This window comes from Eriocheir sinensis, chromosome 17 (assembly GCF_024679095.1).
Source record: "Eriocheir sinensis breed Jianghai 21 chromosome 17, ASM2467909v1, whole genome shotgun sequence".
Taxonomy (NCBI): Eukaryota; Metazoa; Arthropoda; class Malacostraca; order Decapoda; family Varunidae; genus Eriocheir; species Eriocheir sinensis.
Window position 1 is genome coordinate 3,485,931 of NC_066525.1, and position 15,596 is coordinate 3,501,526.

At 41.2% G+C, this 15,596-nt stretch overlaps 2 protein-coding genes across 2 annotated transcripts; one reads left to right on the forward strand and one right to left on the reverse strand.

Moving 5' to 3' along the window:
• Positions 1 to 143: 143 nt before the first annotated feature.
• Positions 144 to 8,697, reverse strand: LOC126999790 (T-complex protein 1 subunit delta-like). The gene is made up of 10 exons (XM_050862705.1): positions 8,442 to 8,697; positions 6,303 to 6,515; positions 5,540 to 5,721; positions 4,796 to 5,053; positions 4,082 to 4,221; positions 3,302 to 3,569; positions 2,493 to 2,659; positions 1,765 to 1,900; positions 965 to 1,078; positions 144 to 292 (listed from the first exon to the last, which is right to left on the reverse strand). Exons 1-10 carry the CDS (start codon positions 8,548 to 8,550, stop codon positions 275 to 277), a joined length of 1,605 nt encoding a protein of 534 aa, XP_050718662.1. The 5' UTR covers positions 8,551 to 8,697; the 3' UTR covers positions 144 to 274.
• Positions 8,698 to 10,112: 1,415 nt separating this feature from the next.
• LOC126999793 (ubiquitin thioesterase otubain-like) lies at positions 10,113 to 15,515 on the forward strand. The gene is made up of 7 exons (XM_050862708.1): positions 10,113 to 10,268; positions 11,735 to 11,787; positions 11,972 to 12,061; positions 12,467 to 12,591; positions 13,783 to 13,867; positions 14,149 to 14,343; positions 14,833 to 15,515. Exons 1-7 carry the CDS (start codon positions 10,214 to 10,216, stop codon positions 15,031 to 15,033), a joined length of 804 nt encoding a protein of 267 aa, XP_050718665.1. The 5' UTR covers positions 10,113 to 10,213; the 3' UTR covers positions 15,034 to 15,515.
• Positions 15,516 to 15,596: the final 81 nt, after the last annotated feature.

Here is a 15,596-nt window from a genome sequence, read left to right on the forward strand (position 1 = left end):
CACGCTAAAGATAAAATACGTAAAAAAAGGAGAGAAAATAGCAAGGGAAAGAAACAGGAACAGGAGAAAAGAGAGGAGGAAAGAGAGAACACTGGAACGAGACAACACAGTAAGGGTACAACAATGAACAAATAAAAAAATCCTGGTTATTACTATTTTTATTTCATTTGTGAGTTATGCACATGAAAAAGCACTTGTGTTGAGATTAAGACGAGCATTAGTGAACCAGAGATAAAAACTTGTTCCTGGGTATTGTTTGGTGCGTAGAACAAGACTAGCGGATGACATTGACCTGAAAAAAGAAAGAAAATCCCTGTTACTGGCGCCGAAGTCCTTTTGTGGGAGATGCAGGAAATAGTGAAGGTAATGGAATAGGAAAATAGGAATAAGGAATGGAATAGGAAAGGTAATGAGAAGGTTAGCCCAGTGAGGAAGTGGCTAAGAGATATGGATTGGTAGAGGTACATAGGAGAGTGAGACAGAGGGTGAGAGATACAGAGAAGGTTGCAATGGTTCTGACATGTGATTAGAGACAGAGGGTGAAAGAGATACAGAGGAGAGTGCAACAAGACTTAGAAGTGTCAGACATAAAGGAAGGATTAGCACTGGACCAAGCAAGATGGAGGAGGATCATCGAAAGCCTGACCCCAAGAATGGAAGATGGACTATAAATGAAGGAGGAGGAGGAGTCACTGCCATCATTATCATCATCATAATCAGCCTGTATACCAAACAAAATGTCCCTATCTACTATTATCACTATTATCATTATTGAGATTTATATAAGGGCATGAAGGGTAAAACAAAAAACTTATAGACCCAAACAGAGTCCTCTCGATATACAAACTCATACAGTGACGGTAAAGTAAAAGAAAAAAGGAAAAAAAAGAAGGGTGTGGGGGTAGAGAGGGAGGGGTAACAAGGTCTATCACATCCCCTCTACACAATGCGGTTAAATACTTACGATGTCGTCGATCTTGAGGATGGAACGAACGCACTCAGCCGCAAGTGTGATGGCGGAGGTAGAGACAAGGAGAGGCTGCAGCACGTTCTCGTCGATGATGTTGCTGATGCTTCCCTGAGGACGTAACGAAAATAGTGAGCACTCCAGGTCATGTCGTGTTCATGTTATTTACGTATTCTCAGACTCTTTAGGCTCTCACATTCGGAATATATTTCACTCCTATGCTGTTCTTCACTTGATCAACAAGGCCATTAATCCACCCAAGATTTAGCATACGTATGGAGCCAACCAAAGGGAAGTGATTGACAAGGCAGAAAACAATCACGTTCCGAGCTATATTTCATCCCTATGCTGTTCTTCACTTGATAAAAATAAAAATAAAAACATAATCCACCCAAGATTTAGCATACATATGGAGCTAACCAAAGGGAAGTGAATGATAGGGCAGAAAACAATCACCTTCCGAGCCATATTTCACCCCTATGCCGTCCTTCACTTGACGTACAGAGCCCTTAACCCGGTAGCAGCGACGGGCCAAATTTGTGGCTTTACCATGTAGCAACGACGGGCCAAATTTGTGCCATGATATAAACCCCAAAAAAATAGATGATACATAAACTGATCACAAATGCTTTGATATATATTACGAAATGGTTTGTGTGAGTGATGATTTTTTCTCATTTTTCTCGCTTGGAGGGACCATTAAGAAACATGATCCCTGCAGCTAATGGGTTAATCCACCCAAACCAAACCAAACCCAACCAAAGGGAAATAATAAACAGGGCAAAAAAAATAAGTACCTTGCGAACGTTGATCCCAGCGTGTGTCTCCCCTCGAGCATGTCTGTTCCTCAGCTCAGTCACTGTGGAGATTGGGCTCAAACCAGCGTTCTCGGACAGGATGGCCGGGATGACCTCAAGCGACTCGGCGAAGGCTCTGCAAGAAGGGGACAAAGTTACTTATGGATCTAAGGTTCATACAATGCAGTGGTAGAGGTTACTTTTGGTTCTAAGGTTCGTATGAGATCCCTATTTCTCCGAGGATGAAACACACACATTTAGCTAATTTTATCACATTAGTTTTGCACTCTACTCTTCCTCTTATTTCCCTATTCCTTCCGTATTCCAAGAAATTAAGGTTGATGTTACTTTCAATGTTCCAATGTTCACTCTATTCTACTCCTGCTCTTCCTCTACTATCACTCTCCTTTCTACTCTTATCCACTCTCTACTCTCCCTTTTCCTCTGTTATTCACCCCTATCACAAGAATTACAAGTGGACGTTACTTTTGATGTTCCTGGGTTCCTTCACGCTCCGAATTTTACTACAGCGGAAGGGAAGACTGCTTTTAACAACTATTCATATTTACTAACATCACTCTCTCTCACACTCTTCCACCCTGCCTTCCTCTTTCATTCCCTCTCCCTCTCTTCCCCCAGATCCTTCCTTCTAGCAGTGGCCCTTAACACTTATCAAATCCCCCTCGGTGATTGAAATAGCAGTGAACACCTGTCGAACTTGCACCCACCTGAAGCAGTAAGCGTCCATGCCCTTCAAGGTGTGTGCAAATTGTGTGAGCTTGACGGAGAGCTCAGCCTCCGGAGCGCCGCCACCGGGGATGAGGAAACGCTTCTTCACAAGACAGCGGATGACACAGAGAGCGTCATGCAGCGAGCGGTCGGCTTCCTCCAGCACCTAGAATGTTTTTGACTTTCACCGACCGAAGCGAATAAATGCGATCTTAAAAACTATTGGTCCAGTCCGGCAAAATTGTACAAATGCCGCGACCTTCATAAGAGTGTTCTGCTTGTATGAGGGTGCGTGAATGTGTTTCTGAGTCAATTACGTGTTTCCGCTATTTGTGGAGTCAACAATATATATTTTTTTTACAGCAAGGAGGCAGCTCAAGGGCAAAAAATAAATAAACAGGAACATAAAGGCCCACTAAACACTGCTCCAACAACAACAACAGAATAATAATAATAAATAAATAAATAAATGAAAAAAAAAGAGGCCAGAAGAGAGGTTAAATTTAAGTGGAGAGATGTCTTGATGCTCTCCTCTTGAAGCTGACCCCAAGACAGGAGAATGGGAACATTGCCATTCAGCTGGGAGGATGCCACTGCCTCCCAGACCTTGCTGTTTTCTTCCTTTTTAACCAGACTTTATGTATGCTTTATAAACCACAGCAAACATTTCTTAAGACATGTTTGCTGCATAGAATGTGATTTTTTTCATCATTGTTTCCTTTTTTTTTTGCCCTTGAACTGTTTCCTTTACTATAAAAAAAAATAATAAAATGAAAAAACACTAGAAAAAAAGTAAATTATTCCTCACCTGCCTATTACTGCCCCGGAGAAGGATGGAGACGGTTCGGCCTGGGTTCTGGACTCCGGTGATTTTAACAAACTTGCTCGAGCCGGCCTGGATCTCCTCCGACAGTTCCGCCGTGCCCAGAGCCTCGGGTGTGAAGTGGTCAAGCGATGCGACGGGCCGGCAGCCGAGGGTCTTGCACACAAACTCGATGTCCTCACGTTCAATGTCCTTCACGACCATGATCTTCTGCTTGGCTAAGAGATGCAGGCCCAAGTCACTGACGGCATCTCTGTAAGGGAGTAATATAGCATCAGGGTAAGGTGTTGTATGGGGTAAGATGACCTTGACTACCCAAACCTACTCCTTATAAAAACAGATGAGAAAGACAAAGTATGACAAATATAGATACAAAATGATAATAATAGTAATAATAATAAAAAGAAGTAGAAAAAGAAAAATGAGTCAAATGACACAAAAGTAATTAAAAAAGAAGGGGTAGTAAAAGAAAAAGAAAGAAGAAAAGAGGAAAAAAAAGAAAGTGTCAAAGAAGAGAAAGGAAAAAGGAAAAGCAAGAGAAGAACAGGAGCAAAAAAAAGGAGAACAAGAAGCAATAGATGTAAAAGCAGAAGAAAGAAAAAAGTTAAAATAAAATGAAAAATAAGATAAAGGAAAATTAGTTGAAGAAAAGGAGAGAAACAAAGAAAAAATAAAAACAAAAGAATAACAGAACATGAACCACCATAAAAAAAAAAGCTAACCAACCCTCACACCACCACCAAGTCACCCATCTCACCAGCTTACCTGAGGATGGACTTCTGGATGAGGAGAACATTGCATCCGGCGGCCTTGATCTTCTTGGTGATGTTGAGGATGTACTGCCGTTCCTCGCGCAGCACTCGGTCCATGGCAGCGTAGTCTCGGATCAGCACAGTGTTGTCCATCTGTAAGCAGGCAACGGGAGAACTTGTAGTGAGGTAATGGTGCTTTGCCGATAAAATAAAATAAAGAAATAAAAAGGAGTCTGCAAGACCACAAGAAAAGGAACACAAAACTAAGAAGAGGAAGAAGAGGAAAAAGAGAAGAGGAGGATGAAAAAGAAGAGGAAGAACTTGTAGTGAGGTAATGGTGCTTTGCCGATTAAATAAAATAAAGAAATAAAAAGGAGTCTGCAATGCCACTAGAAATAGAACATGAAACTAAGAAGAGGAAGAAGAGGACAAAGAAAAGAGGAGGATGAAGAGGAAAAGGAAGAACCTGTAGTGAAGGAAGTAATGGAGCGTTTCCGATAAAATAACGTAAAATAAAAAATACAAATATACGCAAGGATGATGAGTGGGGTTTAAAGAGGGGAATTAAAGTATTATTTCACCTGTTTCAACTTCGAACGCATCTCCATTACTTAAACCTCAAGTGCGTTATACTATCAATTTGCTTCATGATCGCATTCCCAGGAACGTAGCCAAATCATACAGTAAATCGTGAGGTAAATCGCATAATAAAGCAATAAGAACTCACATCAGTCTTTGGTGGGGAGATACAGAACTGTATGAGACCAATCTTTGCCTTCTCCATCTTGCTGGGGCCACCAACACCCTGAGACTTCTGGGTGAACACGATGCCGTCCACAAGCTGGGAGTCCTCCACCGTCTCGCCGAGCTTCTTGATGATGTGGATGTCCTTGAGGTCCACGTTGGTGTCCTTGTTGGGGTCGATGATCTTCAGGACAGCGTCAACTGCCATGGGGGCCAGCATGCCGGAGTGCTCATGAACCACCTGGGAAATTAGAAACATGATACATAAATTTTGGATAGTGAATAAAAGACAAAAAATGAGGAATATGACAGAATGCTTGTGAACCACCTGGAAAAATAAGCGACAGTTGTAAGGTTTGGATAAGGAAGAGAGAAGAGGAAATAAAGGAGGAATATGTCAGTGCTCATGAACAGCAAGGAAATTTAAGAGATGATTCGTAAGTTCTGGACATGAAAGAAGAAAAGGAGAAAAAGGGGAAGATATGAAACCCAGACAGTGAATGATTACAACAGGAACACATAAACATTGGATAAATAGAGAAAAAAGAAAGAAAAAGAGGAAATTAAGGGACTTAGACAATAAAAGAAAAATAAATAGGTACACAAATTTTGGATAACAAGAGAAAAAAAAAACAGGAAGACAAATGACCCTTTCTTTCCGGCAAAAAAAATAAAGGACACAAACACCCACCCACCAGATATCAGGACAGAAAAACACGTGGATTACCTTTGAGTTGAGGGCAGTGTTTGCGCTCTTCAGCAGGGAGGCGTTGTCGGTGAGATCCACAGGGATGGCCATGGACTCCAGCACCTCCACGGCCTTAGCGGAGAAGTGGAGCAGCGAGTCTGAGATCGCGGCCGGGTGGAAGCCTTTGGTCAGCAGCTTCTGGGAGGTTTCCAGCATGGCGCCTGAGTGAATGGATATTGTATTAATGGTTAGATAAGAACACCCACAACCACCATAGTGATCCACTCTTTGGGAGCCACAGTAAGGGCAATATCAGTACCTAATTCCATCTCAAAATTGGTTATGTTTGGCAGTACACAAACATTAAAGTAGTATGGATCTATATTACGGAAATAAAACTATGAAAAATTATGCTAAGATGTATAAAAAAATAAATAATAATCATGCTAATAAATAAATAAAAGAACTATTTCTGGATAAACAATGCATATCAATCGCTATCTGTATTCTGACTAATCCATTTATACTTCAGCTAAAATCACTGTTTTCTGGGGGAACTCAAAATTTCTTGTTTCAATAAATTATAACTAATAGGTTTTCCAGTAAGTGAAATTTAAACTTAAGAACATAAGGAACTTGCAAGAGGTTGGTAGGCCCATACAAGGCGCCTCCTAAAAAACTAACCATACAAAACCTGACTGTGAATAAATTTATCTAACCTTTTCTTGTATGTATTGATCATATTTTACCATACCCTTCCCTTGTTGCCCTCTGCCCTGCCCCTCACCCCGCATACACTCACCAGCCAGGATAACAACGCTGGTGGTGCCGTCCCCAGCCTCAGCGTCCTGGGCCTGGGAGAGCTCGACCAGCATCTTGGCGGCGGGGTGCAGGACCTTCATCTGCTTCAGGATGGTTGCCCCGTCATTTGTGATGGTGACCTCCCCTTTGCCATCCTGGATCATCTTGTCCATCCCCCGTGGCCCCAAAGATGTTTTGATGGCATCGGCGACAGCTACAGGAGGTTGTTTGTGTGTTAGTTAGGGTTTTGGAATAAAAATTGTGTGAAAATTCTAGAATCCAATGAAATCAGACAGAGATGGGAAGGGGGGATAGGGAGGAAGGATGCATGGAGGCTTCATCAGAGGGACCATCAGGAGTGTAAGCAATGGGTGAGTGAAGTAACGCACCTCCTGACGTATGTTCCTTGTTAGTTTAGTTAGACAAGATGGCGATTTTGTGACAGATGGAGAAATTTATGATTTAGCTTTGGGATTTCTGATTAAAATCGTACAAAAAACTGGGACCTAATGAAATGTCATCTTGTATTGTCAGATATGTCTTCTACTAACCTTCAAACCCCTTAGAAAACTGCAGGAAAGAGTGTAAAAAACAAAACAAGCTAAGCAAAGTTAACCCAGTAACTGCGGTGATCATGTTTCTTAAAGGTGAGATAAATGAGAAAAAATCATCACTCAGGCAAACCATTTCATAATATATATCAATGCATTTGTGATCAGTTTATGCATCATCTATTTTGGGGGTTTATATCAAGGCAAAAATTTGGCCCGTCACTGGTTCACAATAAAGCCACAAATTTGGCCCGTCGCTGGTACATGGTAAAGCCACAAATTTGGCCCGTGGCTGCTACCAGGTTAAATATGACAAAAGAACAGCAGTTAGTTAAGTAGGAGAGAGATATCAGCTTTACCTATCTTTACCTGAAACTAATTCACTTATTGTGGCCACATGACAAAAGGAAGGCACATAATCAGGTAGACTTTCAACCATCATTCATCTGTGTTAATGAATATATCGGCATGTCAAAAAAAAAAAAAAAAAAAAAAAATAATCAACCTCATTATCTAACAAGTATTACTTATTCACTTATTTAGGCCATTGAACAGGCTAATACACACCTTTTAACACCAGGTATCAGAGGGAAGATGACTAATGAGGTTAACTTTTAAAACTGATTCACCTGGGTCAGTTTTAGGGAGCAGGTGTGGAGGTATGAGTCACCCTGTCAACCCTTCCACATATCCACACCCACCCTGCAAGCACCCTTCCCTTCACCATTCCACCCTATGCACTACACCACCCCCACACCCTACCATCCACCCTGTCATGATAGTTAACCTTATATTACCATACATTAATAAAAAAAAAAAAAAAAAAAAAAAAAAAGGAGTCTGCCAATCCACCTATCCAGTATCCACACCAAGTCTTTATACACCTTTCACCCTACACACCCTCATTGTCTCACCTGCACCCTATCACACACCCTTCCACCCTGTTTAACCTTATATGGGACCACCCTGCCAACCCACCCACACCCATTCAAGGAAGCATGACACCCACCCTGCCAGCACCCACACCCAGCCTGTTTACATCTTTCACCCTACACACCCTCACTGTCCCATCCATACCCTTGCACCCTGTTTAACCTTATATGGGAAAGACAAAGGAAAGAAAGTCACCCTGTCAACCAGCCCACACCCATTCAAGGAACCATGACACCCACCCACCCTGCACCCTTCACCCCTTACACCCTATACACACACCCTGCCACCCCTACGTCATCTTATACACGAGAAAAAAAAAAAAAAAAGGAGACTAAATATAGCCGGCAGGCGATCGAAAATGAGTTAAAATATATTGGTTTTCTTGATTACGTCCATTAATTAGGTATTTTATGTATTGCTAAGGATGAAAACTTGATTATTCTCCATTAAAAGATCATAAAACATGTCTTAAAGTTTATATATCATCAAAATAGCGAAAAATTAGTCAGCCATGAGTTAGGAAATAATAAATGTAATCTATTTATTAAACCAGTTAACACAATAAAGGGAAAAAATATCATAGACTGTATATCACGTGAGGTTTATATCAACGTTATTTTCCTTGTGGTTTTGTGAATAAATAAATAAATAAATACCTTTGGCCGCCACTATATTGCTGGAGCGGATCTGAGCTGGCTTCTCCTTGTCCTTAAATTCACTCTTACTCATGCCCTTGGCGGTCCTGAAGGCAGCCTTGGTCGCCATTATGGATATTTAAGGCGGCGGGGATTTATTAATGGCGTGGAGGGCGAGGTGGAAGCGGCGGATGGGGAGATACAAGGCGATTCACAGGCAGATGACAGCCACGGGACACCTCGCAACGCCGCCCTCTTGAAGCTTCCTCTTCCTCCTCTTGCTGCCTTTCTTGCGTGACTCACTCGCCGGCTTGTAAAAGTGTCGTACGAATAAGTTTTATATTTTGTTTTGATAATAAGGGAAGCAGCTCAAGAAAATAACAAAGAAAAGAGCCCACTAATCACGGCCCCTATAAAAGAGTATATATATTAATGGCCAATAGAGATGTTAATTTCGATTGGAAAAATAATAATAATAATAATAATAATAATAATAATAATAATAATAATAATAATAATAATAATAATAATAATAATAATTAGCTATATAGTCGTCCTCTGAGCAAAGTACAGATTATCCAGGCTCACGGAGGGGCAACAGGCAAGCAGAAGCAGGCAAGCAGAAGCAGGCAATATGGGCACAGGCACTTCGGCTTCCGCTCACAAAATCGTGCGTGACCCCATTGCCCATAGCTGCCCGTACCCATTGGCACTGTATCTATAGTTGTATTTTACGGGGTCCATATCAAGCTCGCAGTGTCCCTTCTTTTCAAACTATTCCATCGTATTTATCGTTAAGACTCAGTGTTTGCAGCCCATAAGACCTCTTCCGGCATTATACTTCATTGATTTACAGTTTTGTTCCGGAGAGCGACCGTACTGGCGGCGAATATCGTATTACTTTGCTGATCGTCGTACAATACCTGCATGGGTTGTTTTGATTGTTCAAGAAGATGCTAGAACGTTTACAGTGACTACTATGTATATGATGAAGTGCTAGATATTCGTGTATTTAATTGCTTATTAGTTTGACGTGATGCAAAACCTATGAGGAAATCTATTGGGAAATCTTGCCATTCTGAGTATAACGCGGACTCGAAATGTCACCAAACTGTCCTTACAAGCTCAGATAAAGACGAAGAAATACCAGAGAAAAATAATAGATCTGTACAGCTGTTGTGTGATATGATAACTATTTATATAAGTCACCCTGTCATATCTTTTCCCCATGTATGGATAAAAATTTGCCTTCGCGAACTCTGCGCGTTCGGAACACGTAGAGAGATCGTGACTTCGACTTAGTTATATCCGCCCATGTAATGTAGGACGATAAATAACGCTATAAACTACTAATCTGTGTAGTTATATGAAATTCATGTTATTTGCATACAATAATTGTGGGATATCGTTCAATACATTCGTTTGTGTATGTTTGTTAAGGAAAGAGATCGATTGAGCTAATGTTATATCTGCTTGCATGAATAGCTGAAGGGTTTAAGTAGTAAGATAGTAATAGTAATAGTAGTAATAGTAATAGCAATAGCAATAGTAGTAAGTAGTAATAGTAAAGTAATAGTAGTAGTAATAGTAGTAATAGTTGTAGTAATCGTAGTAATAGTAGTAAGTAGTAAGTAGTAATAGTAGTAAGCCAAAGTAGTAGTAGTAGTAATAGTAGTAATAGTAGTAATAGTAGTAGTAAAAGTAGTAAGCCGAAGCCACGCCGCCGAGGGTTGGGCGGCGCGCGGTAAACATGGTGAGGAGAGAGGTGTCTGCAGGCGCGGCCCCGACGAGACATGGAGACTAACCCCCAGGACCAGGACCCGGCCAAGACCTGCGAATACGACCCAAGTAACAACCCTCCTCAAGCTGATGGCAGAGTTTTGCGCCGCAAGGCCTTGGGTGGAGTCCCCGGGGCGGCCATGGCTGGGTGTGGAGGGGCGCGGGGACCCTTGCCTGGCGGGGGGGGCTCACCGATATTTATTTACATTATTGCCGCTGCCTATTTCGTATGATTTTCCCTTCCATTTGATAACCCATCACCTCATTTGAGTGTTGTTTTAAGGCCTCATTTGTTGTGGAGAGGAATAATAACCGATACATGATCTGTGTCCAATCACCCCCCCCCACCCCCTACCCCCCTTCTGTTAGCAGGTTACTTATGTCTTCACCCGTCTTAGTGAGCATAAGGGGGGTCGAGGGGGGCAAAGCCTGGTTAATCTAGCTAACTACTGCTTCTAATATACTGGATAAAATAGTATGTTGAGTGCATAGGATACTTCATTTGCTGCACAAGTTTGGACACATATTTCATGACTATTTTCACACTTGTTTTCATCTCTCATCTTTTCTGTGGTATCCAAGGAATTTAGAGGAAAATATATGTATGACAACAAAAGAGCAGTTGGTTAAGTAGGAAACGAGATATTGGTGTATTGAAAATTGCAATCTTTATCTAATTGTCATGGTCATATTATGACACACTTGTGAGACCAACACTGGAATACTGCTTCATGGTGTGGGATCCTGACACACAGAAACATTGATAGGTTAGAACAAATCAACACCAAGGTGGCTAGGTTCATTACAAACAATTACACTTGAACGCCTGGCATCACAACACGCATCAAACAACAAATAAACATGGAACCTCTTCACATACGCAGACAAGTACACAGACTTACACTTATGCACAAGATCACAAACACTCACATTGACATTGATCCACAAACATACTTACACAATGCAAACAGTCAACATACTTGTAACACACACATCCATTAATGGGTACCAAACATATCATACTAACATTGACGCATACAAGCACTCATACTTTCTACGTACTATATGTGACTGGAACAGCCTCCCTCATCAGATTTTAGATTGTGGTACAATAGACTCATTCAGAAAACAAATACACACTCACTTGTCACCACAACACACCAACACTAACAATTACACTTGATTCACTTCTCTCCCCTGCACACTCAGCTCCCCCGTTCCCCCAACAGCCAACACAAACATGCGTGTTATGCACCTGTGCAGGTGCCCTGTGCATTAATATCCAGATCCAGATCCAGATTAAACTGCACAACAAACGAGGCATCAAAACACTCAAATGAACCGAAACTAACACTATCAAGGGGAAGAAAAATAGAAAGTGGCAGTAAAGGTTATCTTTATATTATTTGGGAGTACATGGGCTGGGGAGGGGGTTCCATGCATTGTCTGGGGGGCCTATACAGGGTTTGAATGGGCCTGAGATTCTTTCAGCTCATAGGCTACATAATACTGACCGTTTATTTTTTACTTTCCAGATGTCAATCAAGATGAACTCATCAAAGCACAGGAAAAACAAATTGCAGAAGAGGTAAAACAATAATATGCACATTAAAATTACATAATGAAAGAGTGAAAGTAGTCATACTCATAAACAGTCTTGCTTATTGATTGGTAATATTTGGCTTGGGGGTCTTCAAAGCTGCCGTGTTGGAATGTGCAGCTGCTGGGCCTAAGTAGTGGTTGAGGTGATCTTACTCTTTATTGTCTTCCAGATAAAGGCCAACACCTCCATGGTTGGCTCCCTAGATGGCCTTAGTTCCCTGGAGGAGGAATACTCAAATGATCCGGTCTACAGCAGTAAAGTGAGGAATCCGCGTTACTATTTCTTCTTCTTATTTTTATTATTATTACATACATTATTATTTACACATCGTCATTCGTATTTTTGTTATTGTTATATTATTATTCATTTCTATTATTATTTCTGTTATTTATTTATTTATATTATTGCTATTACTCTCGTCAAGATGGAAACATATATGCAGAGTAGTAATTTTTCATTCATTGGGTTACATGTGCATATGCATAATACATAGACCACCAAGCGCTAAAATATTATTAATACAACATTCAAATTCTGTATTGATCTTTTAAATGGCTTAAGAAGTACTGTTTTTGTTTTTTCTTATTTTTATTCATACATTTACTGTAATTTTATCTTTTTTGGGTATCATCCTTTTTATCTTTTTTTTTGTCATACTTTTCAGGTCAAAACTCTTCTCCCAAAGTTTTCCAACGTCCGCCGAACAAGACCAGACGGCAACTGCTTCTTGAGGGGCTTCATATTCGCCTACCTGGAGTACTGCATCCACCACCGGGACGAGCTGCTCAGGTGAGGCAATTGAACCTGACTTAGCTGGAAGACAGAAGAGAGAGAGGACCTGATAAGACTTGATAATAATGTTTGAATTAGTTGAGGGAATAGAAAATTTGCACAGAGAAGAACTTTTAATCAGATTCCAGTTTTTGGCTACCTATTTTTTACCTCTATCTGTTTTTGTCATACCATTTCCTGCATTAACCCCTTAGGGACGCCTGTCCCGCCTGCGGATGGCCCATTTTCTTTAAATTTCCCTCGCTTTCTCAGTGTCCTTGACCGCTTCCCTACTCAGATAAACACTCTCTGGCAACCCCCACGCAGTAGACATACAAACATACGCCTAGCCACACAATCACACACACACACGTACATGATGGAGGGTGGAAACGAGACTCCACCCTCTCCCCAGCCATCCACTTCCACCGGCGCTCGTCCACGTCGTGTTGTTAGGAAGAGAAAAAAACATTAAACACTAGTGGCGATGTTAGGCGAGCCCTTGAGTCACGTGGCCAGCCGGGAAACAAGGAGTGGCTGAGGGGCGGGCGGCCTGGAATTTTCCAGTGACCCTTCTCCCTGGTATGCGCTCCGCCCCCCTCCCTTCCCTTCATCCCCACCACCACACCTGACATGACTTGTGTCTTCTGTAAACTTCCTCTCCTGTCGTCTGCCTTGTGACAAAGGAAGCCGAGCGCGTGTACACGTGACCGCCAGAAATTCACTCCAGCCTCTGATTTCTAGACCTCCTGTAGGTGTCTTCTTTTTTTTCCAAATTACTATGCATTTCTGTGTTTGGCTTGCTCATATCTACAACTTTTTTATTTTTTTTTTTTGTCAGACGGAAAAAAAAATGTCATTTTTTTGGTTTTCCTTGATTTCTAGGCGAAGTATGGAAATAATTGAAATTCCGAATATACCATCAGAAAGCACTTGAAAAACTCTAAAGATTTTGTTAAATGAATTTTTTTTAAATACCCACATGAAAATCGGCGTTTTGTTTTGCGTTCTGGCCAATTCAGTTGATTATTTTTTGCGTCCCAAAGGGGTTAAGAATTCATACTCATGTTTTTAGCAGAGATTATATTTTCCTGTTGGTATTGATTCAGACTGCTGGATTTTCTAAGTGGCAGACTACAGACTAATTGACGTGTAGCTGCTACTCTCTATATGCCAGATTCTTTTCTCTCATACTTTTGTTTCCTTCAGATTCAAGAAATACCTTGAGAGCAGCAAAGAGGAATTGTTTGAAATTGGATTCCCCAAATTCACTACAGAAGATTTTCATGACATGGTAAGCACTTCATCTATAATTGTTTGCCTTTCAGCAGAGTCTTGGAGTGTTATATAGGAAGCAGACACCATGCTTTACCTTTGAATGCAAGTTAGATGCTCCTGTAAATAATGTCTAGCAAAAGAGTTCTTCCTCCCACCTTTGGCCACCCATTCTGTACTCTTTTTTGTTGGAGCTGCAGTTGGTGGGCTTCTGTTTCTGTTTTTTTATGCCCTCAAACTGTTTCAACTGATGTGAAAAAAAGAATTGCTTGATCTCTTTATCTCCCTTTTCGTGTGCAGTTCATGGAAGTTGTCAGTGATCTGGAGGGGAGCGGGAGCGTGGACCGTGTGGAGGCCGTCTGCAATGATGCCGGCACCTCAGACTACCTGGTGGTGTACCTGCGGCTCCTTATCTCCGCTCACCTGCAGAAAAACGCCGAATTCTTCAGCTTCTTCATCGAAGGCGGAAGGACAGTGGAGGAGTTTTGTAAGCAGGTAAGAATGATGTAAAAAAGGTGCTTGAGGTGGATTGAACAAGCTAATCCTCACCTTTTTTAAACAAGTATTCTTTAGCTTATGATCTCTCTTCTTTACTGTACAAGAAAACTATATTGCACGAGGTAGATTAAGCTAGCTAATCCCTCCCATTTCTAACCTAATCCTAACCAAACAGGAGTATTCTGTAGTTCATGATCTATCTCCTTAATTTATATAAATGCCTTGGGTGGACTGAACATGCTAATGCACACCTTATTTTAACAGCAGTGTTTAATAGCCCATGACCTTTTTTTTTCCTTCTTTACAGTAACAAGCAGTTTAAGGATAGAAAGAAATGTTATAAAAATCCCTGAGGCATCTCCTGCGTTCCTTTCCTGCTGATGGGTGAAAAAATAAAACTTATTATTACGAATTGTTATTATTATTGAAGAAAGAGTATCTGAAGTGGACTGAGCAAGCTAATCCATCCTCCCCTTCCCCACACAGGAGGTTGAGCCCATGTACCGGGAGTGCGACCACCTTCACATTGTGGCGCTGACGGCTGCCGTGGGGGTGGGCGTGCGGGTCATGTACCTGGACCGTGGGGAGGGGGCCAGCCTGGTGTCCCACGACTTCCCCGAGGACAGGGAGCCCATCATCCACCTCCTGTACCGCCCTGGCCACTATGATATACTCTACAAAGCATAATGATCACTTTGTATAATAGCTTGTTGAACTAGATTTTGATATGCTTTTTTATTTCCATTCAACCACTACTGAGTGAGTAAGGGTAGTGAACTTGTCTTGCACTCCATCTATCAATCTGTCTATCTACCTAGTGTTTGGTTGTCTCACGGTTTTCGGAATATTTATCCAAAATGACGATGTGTTGAGCTGACCTGATGATGATTGTGTATACACTGTGCATCTCGCCCATACATACTTAAGAAATATTTTTGATGTATTTTTTGATAGATCTAAATGATGACTTATATTCTTAGCACTATTTAAGCTGGTAATGTGAATTCTCAGATTTTTTTTTTTTTTTGTCTTTCCACGACTGTTTCAGCGATACATGCCACTATGTTATTATTTATTCAGTGTGTCTGCAAAGATATTGGTTTTTATTCTTATTAGAAGACAATAAAATTCAGTGAGTGAGGAATTGTATTTGCATTCTCCATCTGCGTTTGTAGAAGCAGAGAAAGCTTGTAATGAAAGGAAATAGTTGACATATAGAAAAAGGAAGAGGACATAATGGGATAAATACT